General features: G+C 37.4%; 6 protein-coding genes and 1 non-coding gene across 9 annotated transcripts; 1 reads left to right on the top strand and 6 right to left on the bottom strand.

The window, feature by feature from the left end:
• Nucleotides 1-11: 11 nt before the first annotated feature.
• LOC121743042 lies at nucleotides 12-2,610 on the top strand. Its single transcript, XM_042136220.1, has 5 exons — nucleotides 12-399; nucleotides 468-524; nucleotides 617-884; nucleotides 1,500-1,601; nucleotides 2,155-2,610. Exons 1-5 carry the CDS (start codon nucleotides 109-111, stop codon nucleotides 2,259-2,261), a joined length of 825 nt encoding a protein of 274 aa, XP_041992154.1. The 5' UTR covers nucleotides 12-108; the 3' UTR covers nucleotides 2,262-2,610.
• A 1,171-nt stretch (nucleotides 2,611-3,781) lies between these two features.
• Nucleotides 3,782-4,186, bottom strand: LOC121744686 (copper transporter 1-like). Its single transcript, XM_042138272.1, has one exon. The coding sequence runs from the start codon at nucleotides 4,184-4,186 to the stop codon at nucleotides 3,782-3,784; it is 405 nt and encodes a 134-aa protein (XP_041994206.1).
• Nucleotides 4,187-8,406: 4,220 nt separating this feature from the next.
• On the bottom strand, nucleotides 8,407-9,446 carry LOC121744687. The gene has a single exon (XM_042138274.1). It carries the CDS (start codon nucleotides 9,283-9,285, stop codon nucleotides 8,407-8,409), a length of 879 nt encoding a protein of 292 aa, XP_041994208.1. The 5' UTR covers nucleotides 9,286-9,446.
• A 3,116-nt stretch (nucleotides 9,447-12,562) lies between these two features.
• Nucleotides 12,563-13,307, bottom strand: LOC121742981 (copper transporter 6-like). Its single transcript, XM_042136143.1, has one exon. It carries the CDS (start codon nucleotides 13,282-13,284, stop codon nucleotides 12,775-12,777), a length of 510 nt encoding a protein of 169 aa, XP_041992077.1. The 5' UTR covers nucleotides 13,285-13,307; the 3' UTR covers nucleotides 12,563-12,774.
• A 2,825-nt stretch (nucleotides 13,308-16,132) lies between these two features.
• LOC121744688 (copper transporter 1-like) lies at nucleotides 16,133-16,495 on the bottom strand. Its single transcript, XM_042138275.1, has one exon. The coding sequence runs from the start codon at nucleotides 16,493-16,495 to the stop codon at nucleotides 16,133-16,135; it is 363 nt and encodes a 120-aa protein (XP_041994209.1).
• Nucleotides 16,496-18,311: 1,816 nt separating this feature from the next.
• TRNAS-AGA lies at nucleotides 18,312-18,394 on the bottom strand. The gene has a single exon. It is a non-coding gene; the product is annotated as a tRNA-Ser (tRNA).
• Nucleotides 18,395-18,635: 241 nt separating this feature from the next.
• Nucleotides 18,636-21,431, bottom strand: LOC121745459 (elongin-C-like). 3 transcript variants are annotated; one of them, XM_042139375.1, is made up of 4 exons: nucleotides 21,196-21,424; nucleotides 20,737-20,842; nucleotides 19,086-19,202; nucleotides 18,636-18,945 (listed from the first exon to the last, which is right to left on the bottom strand). In XM_042139375.1, the coding sequence occupies exons 1-3, from the start codon at nucleotides 21,299-21,301 to the stop codon at nucleotides 19,124-19,126; spliced, it is 291 nt and encodes a 96-aa protein (XP_041995309.1). In that variant the 5' UTR covers nucleotides 21,302-21,424; the 3' UTR covers nucleotides 18,636-18,945; nucleotides 19,086-19,123. The 3 variants fall into 3 exon arrangements, with proteins under 3 accessions (XP_041995309.1, XP_041995308.1, XP_041995310.1); XM_042139374.1 differs by having other exon boundaries at nucleotides 18,636-18,878; nucleotides 21,196-21,423; XM_042139376.1 differs by lacking the exons at nucleotides 18,636-18,945; nucleotides 19,086-19,202 and adding an exon at nucleotides 20,235-20,597 and having other exon boundaries at nucleotides 21,196-21,431.
• Nucleotides 21,432-22,619: the final 1,188 nt, after the last annotated feature.

Genomic DNA, 22,619 nt, shown 5'->3' on the forward strand with positions numbered 1-22,619 from the left:
ATTGCTCAATCAACCCCACCTCCAAAATTCCCTTCCCCCCATAACCATAATCCCTCGCTCTCAACCACAATTTATGCTCTCAAATCCAACTGCCGTCCAACCTTAATCATGCCTTTCGATTGCAACACCAATCACCGCAAACCGCTTCTCTTCTCCGATTTATTCAAAAACCACTACCCAAACGAGAAAGAGCACATGATTACCTCCTCCGCCTCCAGCCCTAGCTCCAATTCGACCCAGTTCCTCTCGTCCTGGGACTCCTCCTCCTCCTCCGGCTTCAGCACGCCGCTCCGCTCCGACTTCGCCTCATCCGAGGGCGACGACGCCGATTTCATCGCCGAATTGACTCGCCAGATGGCGGAGCGTATGCTCGACGACGAAGAAGATCCCGCTTATGAGGTAATTTCAGTTACCGAGCTCGTGTTTTTATGCTCTCCGCGGTTAATTTGACATTACAATTGTTGTAGATGAAGACGAATGGCTACAAAACCGAGTTAGACGAACTGACCCACTCTAATATTCAGGTAAACCGCTTTCGGATTGCTTAAACTTTTTTTCCCCTAAAATTACCGATTACTAATTAACAGTGTGTGTGTGTGTGTGTGTGTGTGTTTAGGTGTACGAGTTGAAGAATCAGCCGCCGGAGAGGAAGGAGCGTCGTCGGGGAAGACGAGTGAAGCGAAGCGAGTCGGCTCAGCCAAAACAATTGCAGAAAACAGAGCAGCAATATAGAGGAGGCTTAGATTGGGGCGGAGTTGGGATAAATGGATATTCCGGGTCGGGTATGCAGGCGGTTTTTCTTGGCGGATCCGTGCCGCGAGTCGGGCATACTGGGACCGGAGTCTTCCTCCCCCGTGATCCGACTGAATTGAAACACAAATCAGGTATATTTCTAATTTATAATTACGTCTCCTTTTGCAAAAGATCAAAATTGGCTTCCATTTTTTAAGATAAATCTTAAATTATTCAAAAAAAAGAGAAATCTGAACGTTCGAACTTCGAAGTAACAGCTGAATGAATCTCTAAGAAAAGATGCGTCAAGTGTATATAACTGTAAACCGTTTTGGAATCTTGAAGTATTGAGGGATGAAGATTCCAAGTTTGTTTGTTGCCAACCGTTGATTTCGCATCTTTTTCTATCTTTTATACGAAATATATTTATGTTTATAAAGAAATGTGATTGGAATATGCATCATCCAATAACCTTGATTTGAAATCTTTCTCGTGGTGGCTCCCTCTTCATTGAGTAAAGCCGAAAGCAATTGATTTTGTTTTCTCTTTATATTTTGAAGTTTCTCGATTGAGACTTGTTGATATTTATTTAATTTTTTCATGAATAGGACAGAGATAGATATCTAGATCCTTATCTCTTTTACTTTAGTTTAACAGATAACAACGATACAATGATATCAAAATTGCATTAATATTGTTTTTTAGTGGTAAATGGTAACTACAAATATGAATATTATTATAATTATTTTTGTAATAATAATTACTAGGTTGCTCTATGGTGTTGATGCCAACACGGGTGCTTCAAGTGCTGGAAAAACACTTTAGCAGCAGAATTCAACAAGATTCCAATGATGGTGGGCCCCCCACAGGTACCTTGTTCTCTCGCTTTCATATAAATGGATTCTTGTTTCTTACTCCTTTTTATTGACTGGTTCCAACCTTAAATTTTTTTTTCGATTTAAATGCAAGAGCAGTGAATCTTGAGTTGACTTTTCAATATTTGAAATTAATTTTGTGTGATTGATATAATTGAACTTTGGGGATCGGACTTCTTGAAGGGACCAAAATGTGGGGATACCTACTGCTGTCAAATTATGAGAATTGAAATGTCTTTTACATGTATATGCTGCTGATATTTCAGAAACTAGTTCTTTTAACTTTTTTTTAGTATTATATGTTCTTAATTAAGCTTAAAAAATTAATTTAGTTAAACAAACTTTCACTGTCATCATCAATAGTATTATATAATTATAGATATCAATAGTCGGGACTTGTCAAGTTACATCGTTCCTTTCACGTCTTCATATAATTTCTATTATCCTATCATAATACCACCATGCACATATTTGACAAATTCAACACATACTTGATGTCATAAAAAGATACTAGTACATCTGATTTTATTTGATTTTATTGATGAAGATGAATCTACGGAGTCAAATGGGCTTGAGTTGGGATCATCTCCGGAGCTTGAGATCCGACCTCCGGATATCAGCGAGGTGCAACTGCCGCAAGAATGGACGTACTAGCTATCCTACCTCATCCCACGCCCGATTAATAATGTAGGGTTTGTCCAAACTGACCACTCTGCTAAGGGGCAACATGAAGAAAAATAAATAGAAATTCATATGAACAGGTTGGGAAAATCATATAAATGAGGTTCAGAATAATAATTTGGCACTGATTTTCTGTCTGTAAATTTAGTACAATGAAAATGAGGGCCAGCCTTCCCATTGGATATGAATTAAACAGTTGCAAGTTGCATATTGATTGTAAATACGTAGGGTATGTGCCTCTCGTGCTACAAAGTTAGCTGTATATGTATATAGCCTTGCTTTGAATTTGTGGATATAAAAATATCAGTTGGTATTGTTGTCATTTCTTGAATAGAAAAATTAGTAGTAGTACTTAGTTTATGGTTACTACCAATTTATGAATGATTTAGTACGAGATTTGGGTGTCTGAGAAAATATATATGGAGTATTTGAGAAACTTGAATGGGGCAAGTGCGAACGTGAGATAGATTGTTTTCAGATACATTTGATATTTGAAAAAAAATAAAGTACTATTAGAAACTCAATCCAATGAAAATAGGAAAGTGTGTTTAAAATCATGTAAGTGCTACAACATATACACATCAATAACTAATGGTCTTACAGTCCCTACTAGTCCACTAAAATAGTATTAATAGTTGAGTAAGATTGGTAAAATAAAAGAGATGAGAGAGAAAAAAATGGTCAATATATTCTTATTGAAAAATGAGATTCATCCTCATTAGAAAAAAAAAGGAAAAAAAACTTATCACAAATGAATAAAGATTAATTTTATGAAGGACTCATAAAAACAAGAATATTTTATATGTACAGAGGTAAGAGCCGTAAGAGGTAGAAAATTTTCTAACAAACATAAAATAGATTTGAATAATATAAAATTTTGTAAATTAGTACTCCCTAAATTTTTTTTGCAATAAAAGAGTGATACTTAATTAAGGTGGAGCACAAAGGCTCAATAGTATTTATCAGGCTCAAAAAAAGGCCCAATTCAAAAGTATTACTAGTATGGGACATGTTGTATTTGAGCCATTAACATAGAGCCCAATTGAAATAGAACACTGAAATTCGGTTTTGCTCAATAAGGACATGTATTTTACTACTAGTATTTTAATATAATAATGATGACATTACTAAAACACCAATATATTTTTCTACAGTACAATTTTGGAGACCTTACACCCCCACCCTAATGTAGCTCCGCCTCTCCCTACAATGTATGCTAGGATAAAACAAAAGTAGAAGATAAACACAATTTATATTAAAGAATTGCTTATGAAATATTGGAAGCTTCCATTTAACATTTTACTTTATTTTGTAAACTGAACAATAATTTTTGAATATAAGATCCGATCCAACTTTATCATATCATCCAATATGGATTCAAATCAATAAGAAGAATTTACAGAAAATTTAATCCACACACAACACATAATTTATCTTTGAAAAAAGAGCCTTAATTGTATAGAGATGGCCATGTCAGCAAACTGATCCGATAGTCATAACCATCCGTATCCGAGACTCTCCGAGTGGCCACAAAATCTCTTGAAAACCCTACTCTCAAACACAAAAAACCCTAAACTATGCCCGACTACAGCGACGATGAAAACCCCAGCGTTGAACGACATCAACGCCAACATAACAAGGTAAGTCAACCCGACCCTCAGACCATACACGAGGACCGAGACAAGGCCACAACTTGCTTTCTCATGAGCCATTTCCAGATAACTAGAAAGTAGCTCAACGATAAAAGCAAGCGCAAATACCAAGAAGAGGGCCAGCACGTACATCCCCGTGTGGGGCCCGGGCCACCCCGAGAAGAGTACCTTGGAGTTTTTGCCCCAAAAGAAGGTCATGTGTGTCAGGGCATGACCACCATCACCATGGTCCATGTTGTGATCCATCTATGTGATGCTAAAACGCTGCGTTTTGATTGTTTGGTATGTAATGTTGGTTTAATAGAGATGGAGATTAAGAGATTGTTAAATGGCTAAGAAGAAGAAGGATTTTGGTAAAAGGCTTGATTATTTTCTTCAACAATATGACACCCTTATATAGGGCATTATAAAGCTTGTGCTACAAGTATTCTTGGGCACCAAGCTAATATATTCTTGGGCACCAAGCTCATGTATTTCTTAGCCTCCAAGCTAATGTATTTCTTAGCCTCCAAGCTAATACAAAGCTTATCGTACAATCTTATACCTTTCTTTTTCTAACACTCCCCCTCAAATTGAGTAGTGGGATCCCCGATACTCAATTTGTCAAGAACTCCTTCAAGACTCCTTGAGCTAACTGCCTTGGTCAGTATATCTGCTAGTTGATCTTCAGAACGTACAAAAGGGAATTCGACCACTCCTTCTTCAATTTTTTCCTTGATGAAGTGTCTATCCACCTCAACATGCTTTGTTCGGTCATGTTGGACTGGATTCTCTGAAATGCTTATGGCGGCTTTGTTGTCGCAGTATAACTGACTCTTACTTGGAATATAATCAATCTCTGTCATCAATTTCCTCAACCACATGATCTCGGTCAGACCACTCTTAATTCCTCTGAATTCTGCCTCTGCACTAGACAGGGCTACCACCTTCTGCTTCTTACTCTTCCACGTTACCAAGTTTCCTCCAACGAATGTAAAGTAGCCTGAAGTCGACCTTCTATCCACTGGATTACTTGCCCAATCTGCATCAGTATACCCATGGATGTCTAAGTCTCCATTTTTCTTAAACATTATTCCGTGTCCGACGGTTCCCTTCAAATATCGAACTATTCTTAGTGCAGCTTCTAAGTGTTCGGCCTGGGGTTGATGCATAAATTGACTTACAACCCCTACAGCATAAGCGATGTCAGGTCTAGTGTGAGATAAATAGATGAGTCTCCCAACTAGTCGCTGATATTGCCCTCGATCTGCGGCCTCAGCTCCATCTTGTATCTTCAAGCCATGGTTTTGTACAATTGGGGTCTCGGCTGGCTTACACTCTAGTAGGCCGGTCTCTGCTAAGATGTCCAAGATGTACTTCTTCTGTCTCAAGAATATCCCCCGTGGTGAGCGAAGGACTTCAATTCCCAAGAAGTACTTGAGATCACCTAAATCCTTCATCTCAAATTCTTTGAAAAGCTTCTCCTTCAAATTCTCAATTTCCTTTGCATCATCGCCTGTAATAATCATGTCATCAACGTACACAATTAAACAGGTAGTCTTTCCCTCGTGCCTTTTCAGGAACAGTGTATGATCTGAATTGCTTTGCCTGTATCCATAGCTCTTCATTGCGTCTGCAAATCTACCAAACCAGACTCTCGGTGACTGCTTTAGCCCATACAGAGTCTTCCTCAATCGGCATCCTTCACCTGCCTTGAACTCATCAGAGAAGCCTGGTGGCGCCTCCATATATATTTCCTTTTTCAACTCCCCATGAAGAAAGGCGTTAGTGACGTCGAACTGGTACAGTGGCCAATCTCGATTGGCGGCAATGGAAAGTAGTACTCGGACTGTATCCATCTTAGCTACAGGAGAGAACGTTTCTGAGTAGTCTATTCCATAAGTCTGAGTGTACCCTTTAGCCACCAGTCGAGCTTTATACCGCTCGATACTTCCATCCGGTCTCCGCTTAATGGTGAACACCCATCTGCACCCAACTGGTTTCTTTCCTTCGGGGAGTATACACTTGTCCAGGTGTGGTTACGCATTAAAGCATCTATCTCCTTTTTCATAGCTTCTCTCCAATGCTTGTTCCTCATCGCTTCATCGGCTGACTGTGGGATTTCCTCCTCGTCGTAGAGTGCTTCCTCGAACGCCTGAGCCATCTCAGTCAGGTGCCCTTTTGCCAAGTTAGCAATAGAGTATCTTGCCTTTCTGTTGATTCTTTCTGGACTGTACCTCTTTGGTGGTACTCCCCTGTTTGCCCTTGGAGGTAGTATATATCTCCCAGTGTCAGGATCGACTCCCTCAACTTCATCCATTTCAACTTCTTTAGGTTGATCACTATTCTCCCCCTGAGTCTCATCCACTACACTAGTTCCAGTAATCTCATTGACAGGGGCAAGAGTACTTACATTCGATATCAGGAGCGGAGAGTCACTACTAGGACTTGTGTCACCTGCCGCTTCAGTCTGCACCACGTCAGAGACTTGTCCAGCGGAGTTGCGTACTGCTTCCTCTGGTAGGTCCACTTCTGGTACACTTGGCATTGACACCCAGCTTAGTGGGTCACTACTAGGTGTCCTAATATCACCTCCCCCTGACCGCTAAGGTGGGTATAGAAGTACTCTGATTCAAGAAAGTCACAATTCATGGTCGTGTACATACGATTAGATTTAGGATCAAAGCATCTATAACCCTTTTGGTTCACCCCGTAACCCACAAATACACATTTAATAGCGCATGGGGATAATTTTGTTCGTTCATGTTTTGGTATATGGACAAAGACGGAGCAGCCAAAGATCCGAGGTTTTAGGGAAAGATGTTGAGGAATGGTCGTGTATAGGGCTAGGGTATTGGCTGGCGTTTGAAACTTTAGGATATGGGTAGGTAGCCGATTTAGAAGGTAAGCGGAAGTGGCGAGGGCTTCAGGCCAGAAGGTCTTTGGGACTTGTGATTCAATGAGTATGGCACGGGTCATTTCTAGTAGGATTCTGTTTTTCCTTTCGGCTACCCCATTTTGTTCTGGAGTGTGGGCACAGGTGGTTTGGTGTATCATTCCCTTTTCTAGGATGAACTGTTTCATTTTGGAATTGACAAACTCCCCCCCCCCCCCCCATTATCAGATCGAAGGGTTTTGATGGGTTTTTGGTATTGTGTTTGGACAAGATTATAGAAGTGGACAAAGTTTTCGAAAACTTCAGATTTATGCTTCATAAAGTATACCCAAGTCATACGGGTACAATCGTCAACAAAGATAATAAAGTATCTAAAGCCTTGTCCCCCAACTACTGGTGCGGGCCCCCAAACATCAGAATGTATTAAATCAAAAATAGATTTAGTACGAGAATTACTCAACGGATAGGGGTTTCTATGGCTTTTAGCTAAAACACAAGTTTCACAATGCATGCTCGATTTTGAAGTGATATTAGGAAATAACATTTTTAAATAACCCGGAGAAGGATGTCCTAGGCGTCGGTGCCAAAGCCAAGCTTCCCTATCAGCAGACCCGTGAGTTAGCATGGCAGCTCCTTTTTGGGCTATCTCATCCACGTAGTACAGCCCGTTACTTTCAGTGCCACGTCCAATAATCTCTCCGGTCCTGATATCCTGCAGTAGACAGAAATTCGGTTGCATTAGCAGTGTGCAATTTAATTCCCGAGTCACATGACTGATTGACAGTAGTTTATGGGAAAGTGAGGGAACATGCAAACAATTAGATAATTCTAAAGTTGGAGAAATCTTCACAGTCCCTGCCCCCTTTACAACCGTAAAATCCCCACTAGCAGTCTGAATATGAGATAGGTGAGGCTTGTGAGTTTTAGAAATATCTGACTCGTCATAAGTCATCGTGTCAGTGGCCCCGCAATCAAAAATCCACCTATTGATTTTTCCAATACCTGCAGACATAGCACATGCTGTCCCAAAATTTTCTAGGACTTGAAACCTATTTTTACATTCAATGGGGGTTGATTTATAGCTTTCGAGCATGTTGGGGTTTATTTTAGAATTTTGGAATTTTATTGGGGCCAAATCAAACATATTTTCATCATGAGGTATATTTTGTAAAGGTAAGGAAGGCCGAGGGTTAGGTTGCAAACCTAACCCTAATACCGCGTTACCTCCCGCCGTCTCCCTCATTTCCTCTTCGTCGGATTTGGTTCCTCCAGCGGCGAACTGCGCGATTCCGGCTGTTCTCGGTGGTGCGCCGATCAACTGCTCGTTGCCCCGGGTATGAGTAGTCGTGTCACGGCTGCCCTCGGTGGCGGCGAGGGTTGTGATTCCTCCATCCGTTCCAACAGCCGCGGGGGCGTGGCCTTTGCTCCACGGTGGCCGAGTAGCCGCCGATTTGTGCTTGAACTCCCACCATTCCGGATACCCTACCAATTCAAAGCATTGCTCTCTTGTGTGCTTGCGTTTTCCACAATTGGTACAAACCAATTTGGATCTATCATCATCCGTTCTTCGCTCCTCGGATGTCCGTTGGTTTCATCCCCCATTTCCGCTACTGCCACCACGGCGTGGGGCGGTGGAGTGATTTGGCCTCCTCGCCGTGAATAGCCCTGCTCCGATTCCGTCTCCTGGGGGTTTTCCGTCTGTAGGACGGAGAATTTCCGATCGGGCATCTTCCCGCTTCGCTATGTTGTACGCTTGCTCGGCTGAGGGAAGTGGTTCCATTTTTAACACCTCTCTCTTTACGATTTCATACTTGTCATCCAATGCCGTAAGAAACTGATACAGTCTGTTTTGTTCAGTTTCTTCATTGTGGATCTGTATATCATCTGGGCATTTCATCCGGTTGGGCCTCTTTTGGTCAATTGCTGTCCAGATCTCATTGAGATCGTTCCACACTTCCTCCAGTGTGGTGTTCCCCTGTTTTAGAGTGCTTGCCCTACGGTGTAGATCGTATATCTGTAACGAATCTCCACCGCTTTTGTATGTTACGGCCAGGCTGTCCCATATGTGCTTCGCCGTCGGTTGTTGAGCCACTCGGCTGACCAATTTGGTCTCGATATTTTGAACTAGCCACGTAAATACACAATGGTCGGCTTCCTGCCATTGTGTAAACGTTGGATCTGTTCTTGCTGGTGGGGATGGGACTCCAGTGATGTGAGATACCATCCCCCTTCCGCTAATCGCATTGTGCATCAGGATGGACCATACCGGATAGTTCTCTCCGTTGAGTTTAAACCCTACTGTCAAGGGTTGAGAATCGGTCTTGTATATTGGTTTTTCTGGTTTGTCGGGATTTTCTGGTGGTTGGTTTTGCATGAGGCTTTTTCGCATGAAATTTGAAAAGAGACGTGCAAACTCATCCGCTTCGGATGAGTTCGGGTCGCCGGTGATCACCTTTTCAGTTTCTGACATTTCTGCCTTTTACAGGTTCTTGGCCAAGAGGTTGGGAGAGGTTTAAGAGCGATGATGAGATTGATTCTGAGCTCCAAGAATCGTTGCTGGCTCTGATGCCATGTTAAATGGCTAAGAAGAAGAAGGATTTTGGTAAAAGGCTTGATTATTTTCTTCAACAATATGACACCCTTATATAGGGCATTATAAAGCTTGTGCTACAAGTATTCTTGGGCACCAAGCTAATATATTCTTGGGCACCAAGCTCATGTATTTCTTAGCCTCCAAGCTAATGTATTTCTTAGCCTCCAAGCTAATACAAAGCTTATCCTACAAGCTTATACCTTTCTTTTTCTAACAGAGATGAGTTGTACTGCCTGCTTAACCTAGCTTGTACTTTAATTTGACTATTTCACGTGTTTCTTGATTTCTTACTTTTTCTCATGAGTTATCATTTATATATATTTGTATTAAAATTCATGGGATATAAGGAAAAATATTTGCTTAGTTATTTTATTGGTGGCATTTGCGTTAATAGATTAATAAACGTATGGATAGAAAGAGATGCCCACGGTTCGAAAACCGGCGGTTCCGGTTCGGAACCGCCGGTTCCGGTTTTGGCGGAAGCGGAACCGGAACCGGACCGTGAGGCTATTTCACGGTTCCGGTTCCGGTTCGAAAACCGGGCGGTTCCGGTTCCGGTTCGGAACCGCCGGTTTTCCGGCGGTTTTGGCGGTTCCGGTTTTTGAACCGGCGGTTTCGCCGGTTCAATTATTTTTTTTTTTTTTGACCTGCCACTCATCCATGTTCATTTGAGAAATTTCATCAATAACGGATCTCCGAGATGGCCTCTTGGCCTTTCCCTTTCCCTTATTAACACGACCTTCTCGGGATGAAGACATATTGGAATGGTATGTAGAAATGTAGAAATATGGAATAATATATTTTTTTTTGTTTTAGTAATTGAGAAAGAAAGACAACTTATAGAACTACGGGAACAAGTATAACTGTATAAGTGTATAACAATGCGTAATAAGAGTAGCAATTGCGTAATTAAATGGAAGCACAATAGCACAAATGAGAAATTGGAGACAAAGAGAGAGAATTGAGAGATTGAAGAGAGAAACTCTTATTAACACAAGAGTGGGGTGAATGTAAATGAGGATAGAGGGGGGTATTTATAGAAAAAATGAGGGGGAAAATGGAAGAATTCGAATTTGAAATTTAAAAAAAAAAAAAAATTGAATTTTCACAAAACCGGCGGTTTTGGCGGAAAACCGCCGGAACCGGCGGAACCGCCGGTTTCCGAAATAAAACCGCCGGTTCGGTCAACGAACCGTCTGCAAAAGCTGCTCCATTGTCGCCTCGTGCTCCGCGCCGCCTCGAAAGCCACTAAACCGGCGGTTAACCGCCGGTTTTTCCGGTTAACCGCCGGTTATTCGCCGAAAAACCGGCGGTTTCGACCGTTTTTGAAGATCACCACCGGCCCCCATCCCCCTGCCTCGATTTAAGCGCCGGAACCGGCGGTTCCACGGTTAACCGCCGGTTCCGAACCGTCCCGAACCGCCGGTTCGGTGACGGTTCCGGTTCGAAATATCTTGAACCTGAACCGGACCGCGAACCGAATTGCGCCGGTTCCGGTTCGGGAATATTGCGCCGGTTCCGGTTCCGGTTCCGGAACCGCCGGTTCCGGTTCGGCGGTTAACCGCCGGAACCGGAACCGGTGGGCATGTCTAGATAGAAGGGATAGCTATTGGCATAGAGATGGAAAATAATAAGTTAATGTGCATTAACTATTGTTAACAAAAGAAGAATAAAAAAGTGTTGACTTTAAGCTGTTTTGCTTCATTAATTTGTGAGGATTTAAAGTCAATTCGCCAATTTAATTTTTCGTTAGCAGGTCACTAGGTGGGTACGCCTATTATTTTCCGTATCAATTATAATAAATGACAAAATAATACCCATAACTACTTTTCATATATAGCATACAATATCAACATAGGATAGTTATAAAATACAAACTCTAAATATTATATAAATTTTAAATTATGATTTTGACTGTTAAAAATATTAACATATGATAAAATAACAAAAAAAAATATCAACGTGTCAACACATTATTTTTTATATTAATTCTGATCAAAAAATTACTTTATTCATAATAATAATTACTTGAAAACATTTCGTCCATATAAAATGCCCATTTTTATTTTGATGAAGTAGTTGTTATGCTAACGATAAGTAACCCACTAGTATTTAATGCCAATAAATGCTCTTTATAAGTTATAATACTGAGAATTATGTGGAAGAGTCAATATATTATTACGTTTATATTTCCTTCAATTTGGGTCGGTTCAAGAAAAATATGCGGTGAGTCGAAAATTTGAAGTAAATCTAATTCTTTCCAATTCCAAAGATATAGAAATCTTGCATTTATATTAATAATTGATCAGATCTTAAATCACTCTAATACAAATTAATCCTAAAAACGCAGTAATTGGACAAAATGGAAGAGTCAAAAGAGCTGATTTTAATGAATTGTAAAGAATCACATAACCTGCTCATATTTGTTTCCATCCACACACAAAATCAAATTAGATCGAGTTCCAAGAAATGATATAAACTCATCATATACAATTATAAATGCAATCTAACTCATTATACAGCATTACAGCTGATATCTTGTTCTTATAGGATTACGACAAAAAAGATCGGTATGAGTGTCTTCTTATGTTTTTAACTTGTGGAGTACTTAAAATAGAGTTATTCTTAAAAATAGCTTCATTTTTACTCTTTTTTTTTATTATTTTTTAACTCAAATTTACAGTACTGGTTACAATTAGATGCTGAATTCATCTTTATTATTCATCGTATAGTATAAACTAAAATTTTGTCAACTACGTTCAGAATAATTACTCACTACAAATATAACTCGAATTTTTGGCTTATAGTACTACAAGCTAAAATTTTGCCAACTATGTCAGACGTACAACGCTGGAAAAAGGTTATTTAATTATCATTTAAAATCAAATAGTAATGATACTACAAATTATTATTGATGAAAAAATGAATAAAGGAAGACGTTTTATTTGGATTAATTGGCTAAAATTTTGACTGAGAAAAATATAGTGGCAATAAATTATGGAGTACTATCATATTTATAATTATTGAAAATCCAGACAGAAAAGTCACAAAAATGCAAAATTAAGCTGTTGTTTCACAACAATCCTACTTTTAGAGCCAGTTGTTAACCAAAGATTTGCAATTAATAAATAAGAATAATTTACAATCCCTGAAAAAACTCAAAAAGTAGGAGAACTAATTAGTTCAGAATCGTTTCCATAATTAAATAAATACAACATTTTCGCCATTTATTTACCCCAACAAAATAATAATCCAACACACACACAGTCACACTAGATATTTTGTGCAGAAATCAAACATGAATGATTAATTAATGATACAAAACCTTGAAATCAAAATTTGAAAACCTACCCTAAATTCCCACCATCAACAAGTCATCGGCGGCAGATCCGAACCCTTCCCGTTACCGGAATCCGCCTTGCTAAAAGCCCTACTCCCGAAGAAGAAGAATCCAACGGCGTGTCCGGCGACGGCGGCGATGAAAACGCCGCCGTTGAATGACATGATGGCGAGCATGACGAGGTAAGCGAGGCCGATCCTGACGGCGTACATGAGCGTCTGCAGCAGGGCGGCGGCGGGGCGGCGCTCCTTGAGGAGGTTGTTGTGGGAGAACCACTCGACGGCGAGGGCGAGGAAGAAGACGACGGCGAGCGCGAGGAGGTACATGGCGAGGTGGCCGGAGCCCGGCCAGGAGTCGAAGAGAATCTCGGTGTCTTTGCCCCAGAAGAAGGTCATGTGCATCATCATGTGGCGGCGGTGCATAGGCATCGGCGGCGCCATCGCCATGCCGTCCATTTGGCCGCCGTGGTCCATTTTGGGGATTTGAGGCTGAGAGAATAAGATGGGGTTTGGATTAATTTGTTGTGATGTGATCATTCAAATAATCAAATAGCGTGGTAGTACACTGCCATTTATTCTATGTACTACTAACATTTTGTTTTATTTTCTGTACTATACTAAAATATCTGTTACCTCCCTTCTACCGGAACAGTACTACTTTTTAATTGGCCTAACACATTTTAAACTATAGTAATTACTAAGGCCATCCACTACGCTATCTCTATACCGTCCCTTAAACTGTCCCTTAACTACTATTTGACCACTATTTGAGGGCTCCACTGTCCTTTTTTCCTCCATCCCTTAACTAAGGGACGGAACCTGTAACGCTCTGTCTCTTAACCGTCCCTTATTCCATCCCTTAATTACTATTCATTCAATTTCATTTTTTATTTTTTTTTCCAACTCAATTCAATTTAAACAAACACAATTCATTAAAATTAAAACAACATTACAACATAAAATAAAAATACAACTTAAAAATAAAAAAAAAAACATAATTAAAATCTTTAAAAAATAAAAATGACATAATTTAAAATACAATTTTATATGAACATCCTTGAATGTTTTATGTTTCACTTTCGATGTGGGACAAAATCATTCTTGGATGTCTCTATAAAAGAGAAACAACCAAGAATGATTTTGTCCCACATCGAAAGTGGAACATAAAACATTCAAGGTTGTCTCTATAAAAGAGAAGCAACCAAAAATGACTTTGTCCCACATCGAAAGTGGAACATAAAACATTCAAGGTTGTCTTTATAAAAGAGAAGCAACCAAGAATGAGTTTCATAAATTCGCAAGCCCATCAAATATATGTGGGCTATTACGAATTTCTTGTATTTAATTATTTGTAAAAATTGTTTTTAAATATAAAAATAATTTTTATAAATAAAAGTATTTTTTTTAAATTTGATTTTTTTTTAAAAAAATTGATTTAGTGCGTCATCCGTGACGACGCCCACTCGCGGGCTAGCGAGTGGGCATCACGCATGCATCGGGGGCGCGCCACATCGCCCGGGCGCGTGACGGGCCGGCGCGTCCCTTGTCTCGAGGATACGGGCTACGGGACGGGCTGGGGACGGGCTACGGGACGGGACGAACGTTGCAACGCGTCCCGCGGCGGAAACGGTTCGCGAGCCGCGCGCGGGACGCGTAGTGGATGCTCTAAGGCCATCCACAATGGGGCGGACGATAGCGCGCCCGATGCATCGCGCTATCGTCCGCCACTGTGGCTCCGCGGACGACGAACGATGTGTCGTCCGTGCCCGACACTTAGTCCGCGGACTATAGGGCATCGTCCGCGCCATCGTCCGCCAACTATGGGAGGCGCGGACGATGCAACGCGTTTTTGTTTTTATTTTTTTAAATTCGATATTTGTCTATTTAACCCTCGATTGTCATTCCATTTTTCATACGAACATTTCTCGCATCAGTTCTCTCATCTCTCACATCTCTCCAAATCTCACAAGCCAAAATGAACCACGACGACGACCGGAGTTCCTCGGAGGGCGGTAGTCCGACCTTGACTCGAGTCTTAAATGCAGCCGTGTAATGTATTAATTTTGTAAATGAAATGAAGGTTTTTCCCAATTTTTGTAGTTATTTAAATATTCAAATAGAAGAAAATGCTTAGGGGGCCCCACTGCAGGTGGAAGGGCATATGGATAAAATGCTGACGTGGCGGTGCATAGGGCGCCCCATCGTGGATGGCCTAAAATAATAGTGAAAATAGTGTTAGTTGGGTCTAAAATTATAAAATTCATATAGTACTTTTCAGGTCCGCTAATAAATGTTCTATTTTTTACAAATTTGTTTGACTTTATAAAAGAAAATGGAAGAAAAAGTTAATGTAAGGTTGGTCTTAATGTTATAATAAAATGTAATTGAAATGAATCAATGGATTGTGTAGTTAAATTGCCAAAATAATAATGAGACATTTATTAACTGGGCGGATGGAAAAGAAAAATGTTACGGGACGTATGGAGTACTGGTTAGGTACTAATATTTATTTATTTCATGTACTACTACAATTAATTAGTAGGCCTCAATACATCGAATAAAATCGGATAAAGTTTTAGTGCGAAAAAATATTGTAGTATTATTATGAAGGAAGGGACTTTTTAAGAACCTAAGGAGCTAATTTATATAGAACAACACTAATAATGCAGTACATTTTAGAAATTGGCTAGCCTCATGATAAGCAAGTATTAATCCTACATTGCATTATTCTGAGATTAAATATCGGAATGTATCTATACAATCGAGCAATATTCATAAACTTCAAAAGTATCTATTAGTACATTAAAATGAAGGCAATATTCGTAAAAGATTTGTCAAACTAATCACCATTATATTTCTAAAAATATTACTTCGCACAAGAGTTGATTGAATTTCTTTATTTTATTTGTGTCTCACCTTAATTATAGCCCATTTCCCAATCTCGCAAATACATTTAGTTACCGAAACCCCGTATAAACATTCACGCTTAAAATAAAGAATCCATATCCAATAATGAATTGATTATATATTATCACCCCACATTTAAATTCCTAGTATTCTTGTTCAAAAATCCAAATCACATTCGGTAATTATTGTTACATATATTTCATAGTCTTTAGCATTACCTGTCTAACCTACCACACCTTAGTTGTATTCTTCAATTGAAAAACAAGAATTAGAATTTATATGCCTAATTAATTGCCATCAACTTCAACTAAAAATAACCACCCAAATCACTTTCCAACAACATTAGCATTGTGATAAATTATCATATATTCGAAATAATCACATGACCAAATGCCGAACTCTCCTTTAAACAGTAACAATATATATATATATATATATATATATATACAAAACCAAATAAAAAAGAAAAAGCAATAAATTAGCAGCTCAATGGTGGAAGATCTGATGCTTTGTGATAGCCTAACTCATTCTCATCAAAAACCCTACTTCCAAAGAGCAGAAACCCTAGAGTGTATCCGGCCACCGCTACCGCAAAGATCCTGGCGTCGAACGACATCACAGCCAGCATCACGATGTATGCCACCACCATCCTAACGACGTAAAATCCAGTCTGAATGAGACCTAGTCTGACGTTATTGTCGTCTGAGAAATTGCTCAAATAAGTGGTGTGTGACATCCACTCTACCACCAGAGACATCATGAAAACAATTGCCAAATCTACTATATTTAGATACAAATTTTCTGAGCCATCTCCAAGGGAAAATGTCATGTGGGATTCCATGATTTTCTATATTTGATCTTTGAAAAGTGAGTATGATTGAAATAATAGAAGAAAATTGAACTGGTGTTTGTTTGATTAATATCAGAGGAAGTTTGAAGGTTTTAAAATGAATGTTTAACACCAACTTTGTTGTGGTACTACTAGGTTGTTAGTTTTTGTACTACCTAAATATCTACTTTGATGACTTTACACTCATTCCTCGAAATTTTTATGCACATTAATTAGCGTTTGAAGAAATAAATGGGTAAAAATCTTTCTAGGTCCTCTTCAAAAAATAAATAATCATATGAAAAATATATATACCATATATATATAGTGGAGAAGTAATTAACACTTACAAATCTAAAATCATTACTGAATCAACGTGGGACTTCGATCGATTGTGCATAAGAAAGATTTGAAATCTATATATAACTTTTTTGAAAAGGAACATACATGAATCAATTTCAATAATGCGTAAAAGTTTTTCCATAAATTGTGCCTCGATAGATGTTGACTTTCAAAACAATGAAATCCAATCATTTTCTTCACTTATCGCTGTTTTCTTTAATGTACTACACATTATATTACTACTTGTTAGTACGGTTGCAATTTAAAAAGTACTACAGTATTAATATAATAATAAGTAAAGGTCAAAATTGGTCCTGAATATATGCTCATTTTATCATTTTGGTCCTAAACATTATCTTTTGAATTTTTGGTCCTGGACATTTCAAATCGGATCACAATTGGTCATCCGTTAACAATTCCGTTAATATTTAACGGTCAACGATTTTAATCACAATTTTGACCAACTTAAACAATTTTTAATTATTTAATCATCAAAAATATTTTTTTAAATAAAATCATAAATAATTTGATTATTTAAAAATTGTTTAAGTTGTAATAAATAATTTATGATTTTTTGATGATAAACACAATTTTGACCAACTTAAACAAATTTTAAGTATTTAATCATCAAAATTATTATTTTTAAATAAAATCATAAATAATTTAATTATTTAAAAATTGTTTAAGTTGTAATAAATAATTTATGATTTTTTATGATAAACACAATTTTGACCAACTTAAATAATTTTTAATTATTTAATCATCAAAATTATTTTTTTTAAATAAAATCATAAATAATTTTGTTATTTAAAAATTGTTTAAGTTGGAATAAATAATTTAATTATTTAAAAATTATTTAATTATTTCTAATAAATAATTTATGATTTTATTAAAAAAAATAATTTTGATGATTAAATAATTAAAAATTGTTTAAGTTGGTCAAATTTGTGATTAAAATCGTTGACCGTTAAATATTAACGAAATTGTTGACGGAGGATCAATTGTGATCCGATTTGAAATGTCCAGGACCAAAAAATTCAAAAGATAAAGTTTAGGACCAAAATGATAAAATGGACATATGTTCAGAACCAATTTTAGCATTTACTCTATAATAATATATGCATATATTTAATAGCTATACCAAAATCTATTTTAAGTACTTAGACTTAATTGGTCAATATATTACTTTGCCTGACCTTTCTTGTGGAAATCCATGTATGCTTGTCCACAAAAAAAGTGTTTGAATCTAATAAAGAGTTGTAATATTGTAAACCATCATTACCGCATTCCTGAAAACCAAGTCAATAAGGCATGTTGTTCATATAGAAAATAGGATAATTGCAAAAAAATAAAATTACATCATTCGTTTATTTACAACAACATTTAATTGCGTAGAATAACAAATTTTCTTCATTTCTATTTAGAACAACACTTTTAATCTGATGAAAATAAAACTGGCACAAATAAATAGTAGCAAACAAAAAAACGTGAGCGGCAGGGATTCGAACCTGCGCGCGCAGAGCCCACATGATTTCTAGTCATGCCCGATAACCACTCCGGCACGCTCACTTCATGCACGATTAATACCTTTAATTTATTACTCTTATTAAAGTATTACTTTGCCACCCGCCTATATTGTTTAAAACTAAAATTGCTGTACTTTGCATGCATAATACACTTGGTTTTTTACCAATACTATAAAAAATTTCCATTTCCCCCTGTTCACACTGGGATTCGACTCAAAATTTTCAACCACAAATAACAACAGTAATGTATACTAGCAAGTTCTAAACCAAGAAGGTAAAAGGCATACAAACACGAATTTATAGGGTTTGAATATATGCAGTCACTTTGACTAAAATATCTCCTCATAATTTCGTTTAACAGACGGTAGAAGTGCCATATTCTCAGACATAATATCGCTAAGCTAACAGAGTGACCAACACCTTACTACATCCCGGCTGTAGCTAAGCATAATAGAAAGACGGAAACTGGATACTATAAGGGCTGTCAAATGTCAGAAGATGAACAGCAACACCTCGTCAATCTTTCCCTGACATTAGATAAACAGATGAACTGTTGGCTAATAGAATTGATCAAATTTGAAAGGGATTGAAAAGCTGCAGAATGTTTTAAGGGAAAGAAATATCAGAAGAGAGCTCATTTCCCACTTCCGCAGATAACGAAGAATAAATACCGGACATGTTCAAAAGAAAACTTAGCTTTAATATGAAGTACGATGAGTAAGTATAGCACTTACAAGGGTTACTATTAGAGATGTTGGTATTTGGAGCCTGATCAGGTGTTTAGGTAGTTAGCGGCCATCATAAGTTCCAGCGTAAGCTCAGGTTCTATGTGGAACTCAGTCTCCTTGCCACTACAGACCAAATTCCAACTTGTCATCATCATTAATCATATAAGGAAATCCATGGATTGGGGAATGAGAAACTATATTTCTGTCTTGCTCACACTCCATACTCAAAAGAAACCAGTTTACACCTTCATAGTTCTTTAATTTTTCATTCTCCCTAATTCCTAATTGCCACTAAGAAACTAAAATCAAGTAAACGACTAGTCCTAGTTCACTTAAAAATAAAATAAAATATCAGATAATGAACATTTACATCAGATTTTAAACAGACTAATTGCAACCTATTTATTCAAGAGAGACATTTAATATATTTAAACCTTTATTTTTCCTTTAAACTTTTGGATCAATGTCACAATAAAGACCGTAGTTACAATATGCAGTTTGGATTACTCCAAAGGAAATAGTGATATGTGGGTCATCCTTACAGCATGATTCGATAATGGTAAAACAAGTATAATAACAATATGAGATACCTGGGAATAGACGTGTAAAATGGCTAGCAAACTATAATTGAAAACATTAGGTTTGAATTTGGCTAATTAATGAATAATGATGTTTATCATATGATGTCCTTTTTATGAAGGTTGTACCAGCAATTCAAGTGTTACTTACTATCAACTAGACAACTACAAACAGAAGCACCACATACATAAAGTGAGAGCAAGGCCTTAGGAAGGATCTGGCAAGTAAATATATTCAAAAAGTGTTTTTTTTTTACTTTTAGCATGCTGTAAATGAATGGAATTTCTCTTGAATAAATTCAGAACATGTCTGAATTCTGCGATTTGTTTTAGAATAAACCCAAATATAGATAATTGAAGATGAAAAATAATTTTGTACTCAGAATTCGCTAGTATGTTAGACTGGATGTTTTATGCATCATGCAACTATATTGTTTCTTTCTTAGGGCCCAATCCTCAGAGAAAATGACACCTCTGTTCTTTAGAACATAATCACAACCTTCTAATTCCGTCAATCGTAAGTGCCAGGTCGTTGGTATAATGTATACTACTTATAATATATGTATGATCGTACATATAACCTACAATCAATGATTTATTAAAATAACAAATTGACATCGTTTAGTAGCTAGGGTTCTACCTAGCATCTGCCAAGCATAAACTATATCTAGACTCGACGTCACTGCCACTGCTCAACCGCAACTGTCACCACCACCAATATAATATTAGCTAAACCTTGTCCATCCCCCTTTGCTGGCCTAAAAAAGAAACAAACTCTCCACCTAACTACATCATCATGCATGAAGCATCACTTGTAATCATCCGACAAGCCATAAATTCAAAAACATAGACACTATTTTCTTATACTTGGCACAATCATATTAGAGCGACTGGATACCAAGCACCCCACATGCCTTGCATCATGACGTACATCCACAAACTGAAAAGAAAAGCATTTTCTTAAAAGATTTAACACGGTATTGTCATGGCAAGTGAAAATTAACGAGTTACCCAGAGCTTCCAAACATTGGTAAAGTAAAAACTGAATACATTGATAAATATATTGGAAATGGGCAAACCTAGCATACTGAAGAGACCAATGAAAATACTGGCAGATCTTCTCCAGAATAGTGGTGCTTATCTCCGGAAAATTTACCTTTCCGTGCTCCGTTTCCAAAAAACCACCTAAAACACACAAAAGCAAACAAGAAATTTGAAACCCACAAACGAAGAAATCTCTAGAATTCGTGATTCTAATATCAATCATTATTAGATGGATAGAACTCTTCTCTCGTTTGCAGCACACAAAACATACGTGAACTCACAAAATAGATTCAAAAACACCCAATCTTGTTCCAAATTTACAATACGCATCTCAATATCTTCATATTTTTCATAAAAAGCAAAAGTCGAACTCAATCACAAGTATTAACCCCAAGCATCATGAAAATTCATCCAAAAACGACATAAAACGAATTAATTGGCAAGAATTACGTAATTGAACAGCACAGATAATTTTCAATTTCAGGAATATAGACCTGTGAGCATATTGCGGATCGTCTGAGAAACCATGGCCGCTTTCCTGTCGATGACAAATTCGAAACCCTCGGCGCTGATCAGCATGACCGTATCTTCCTTCTTCATCGTGGCGGCCGATTAATCGCCGATCAAGCGCTCCAACAAACTGTTTTCCGTTGCTCGCAAATGAGAAATTTCGTCAGATAAAGTGTGGTGGATAACTACGACTTTGGGAAGAAGCTTTATTATTCATACATTTATTTACTGTCCCATCTTAATTGTGTTCTTTATCCCTATTTTAATTAAATATTTATATTAATATACTTCTTTCCGTTCCATTTTAGGAGTTTCGGTTTACCATTACTAAACGTCGCACTTTAGGATCTCGATTGAAATATTCCAAAAATGGTAATAGGTCTCACTGCCATTAACTTTTTTTACTCACATTTTTTTATAAAATTAATACTCATGGAGTATAAAAGTATGACTCACATAATCACATTTCACTATCTTTTCACTAACTTTTCTTTATATTTTTTAAAATTTGTGTCAAATTCAAATAAGACTCGTAAAGTTGAAACTTTTAAAGTGAAATCGATTATACGTCAATAATGGTTTATTGTGCATAGAGAGAGTCTCTTGGTAACAATGCGGGTACAATATACTATCTTGCAGTAAATTGTTTATAAGCTATCTCGAAAGTAACATTGTATATCACCAATCTATCATATGATTACGGTGTATTTTTTTTAATAAAATACGGTGTAACATATATTTGTACAATATAATTTGAATTCTACGATTTCGCTAGAAATGTCCTAAACTCTTTTCTCACTCTATTATCATCAACTTTAAAAAATCGGAGGGTTTATATCTAGTCGATATTATAGGTTATAATTTAAACTGCACCAAATTTATGTCCAATTAATTTGCAAGTGGAGGGATAACTTAGGAACAAAAGATAGTAGTACTAGTACTACTTTATCTGTTGTTATGTTTCTCAAATTTTTATTATGGTCCATCATTTATTAATGACTAAAGGCTAAAATTAGTCTTGAATATATGGTCATTTTACGATTTTGGTCTTAAACATTACGTTTTGAATTATTGCATCCTACACATTATAACTTAGGCCAAAATCAGTCCATTTTGGATGGCTTCGTCTAAAATTAACGGTCAACGGCTTTTAATCAAATTTTGACGTGATTAAACTCTTTATTCTGACTATTAGCGCCCTTATTAGCAACTAATTAATCTAAAATACTAAATAAATCAATTAAAATACACAAAATGCAAAACAAAAAGATTATTGATTGCAATTCTCTGCAAAATCAAAAACGCAAAAAAGACCTTCTCTGCTATAATGAGGAAGAGCTCAAGCTTCCCTTGAGAAGATTCATCACTCTTTCTCTTATGTCTCACCCAACCTCCACCTCCAACCCCA

This window comes from Salvia splendens, chromosome 8 (genome assembly GCF_004379255.2).
Source record: "Salvia splendens isolate huo1 chromosome 8, SspV2, whole genome shotgun sequence".
Taxonomy (NCBI): domain Eukaryota; kingdom Viridiplantae; phylum Streptophyta; class Magnoliopsida; order Lamiales; family Lamiaceae; genus Salvia; species Salvia splendens.

Excerpts from the sequence above, each read along its gene's own strand:
- LOC121743042 (XM_042136220.1), top strand. The coding sequence starts at position 109 with ATGCCTTTCGATTGCAACACCAATCACCGCAAACCGCTTCTCTTCTCC. Across the intron at positions 400-467 it reads AAGAAGATCCCGCTTATGAG|ATGAAGACGAATGGCTACAA; the intron begins GTAATTTCAGTT and ends CAATTGTTGTAG. Across the intron at positions 525-616 it reads TGACCCACTCTAATATTCAG|GTGTACGAGTTGAAGAATCA; the intron begins GTAAACCGCTTT and ends GTGTGTGTTTAG.
- LOC121744686 (XM_042138272.1), bottom strand. The coding sequence starts at position 4,186 with ATGGATCACAACATGGACCATGGTGATGGTGGTCATGCCCTGACACAC.
- LOC121744687 (XM_042138274.1), bottom strand. The coding sequence starts at position 9,285 with ATGTCAGAAACTGAAAAGGTGATCACCGGCGACCCGAACTCATCCGAA.
- LOC121742981 (XM_042136143.1), bottom strand. The coding sequence starts at position 13,284 with ATGATCACATCACAACAAATTAATCCAAACCCCATCTTATTCTCTCAG.
- LOC121744688 (XM_042138275.1), bottom strand. The coding sequence starts at position 16,495 with ATGGAATCCCACATGACATTTTCCCTTGGAGATGGCTCAGAAAATTTG.
- LOC121745459 (XM_042139375.1), bottom strand. The coding sequence starts at position 21,301 with ATGAAGAAGGAAGATACGGTCATGCTGATCAGCGCCGAGGGTTTCGAA. Across the intron at positions 20,843-21,195 it reads GATCCGCAATATGCTCACAG|GTGGTTTTTTGGAAACGGAG; the intron begins GTCTATATTCCT and ends TGTGTGTTTTAG. Across the intron at positions 19,203-20,736 it reads TGGTCTCTTCAGTATGCTAG|TGGCAAGGAGACTGAGTTCC; the intron begins GTTTGCCCATTT and ends TTTGGTCTGTAG.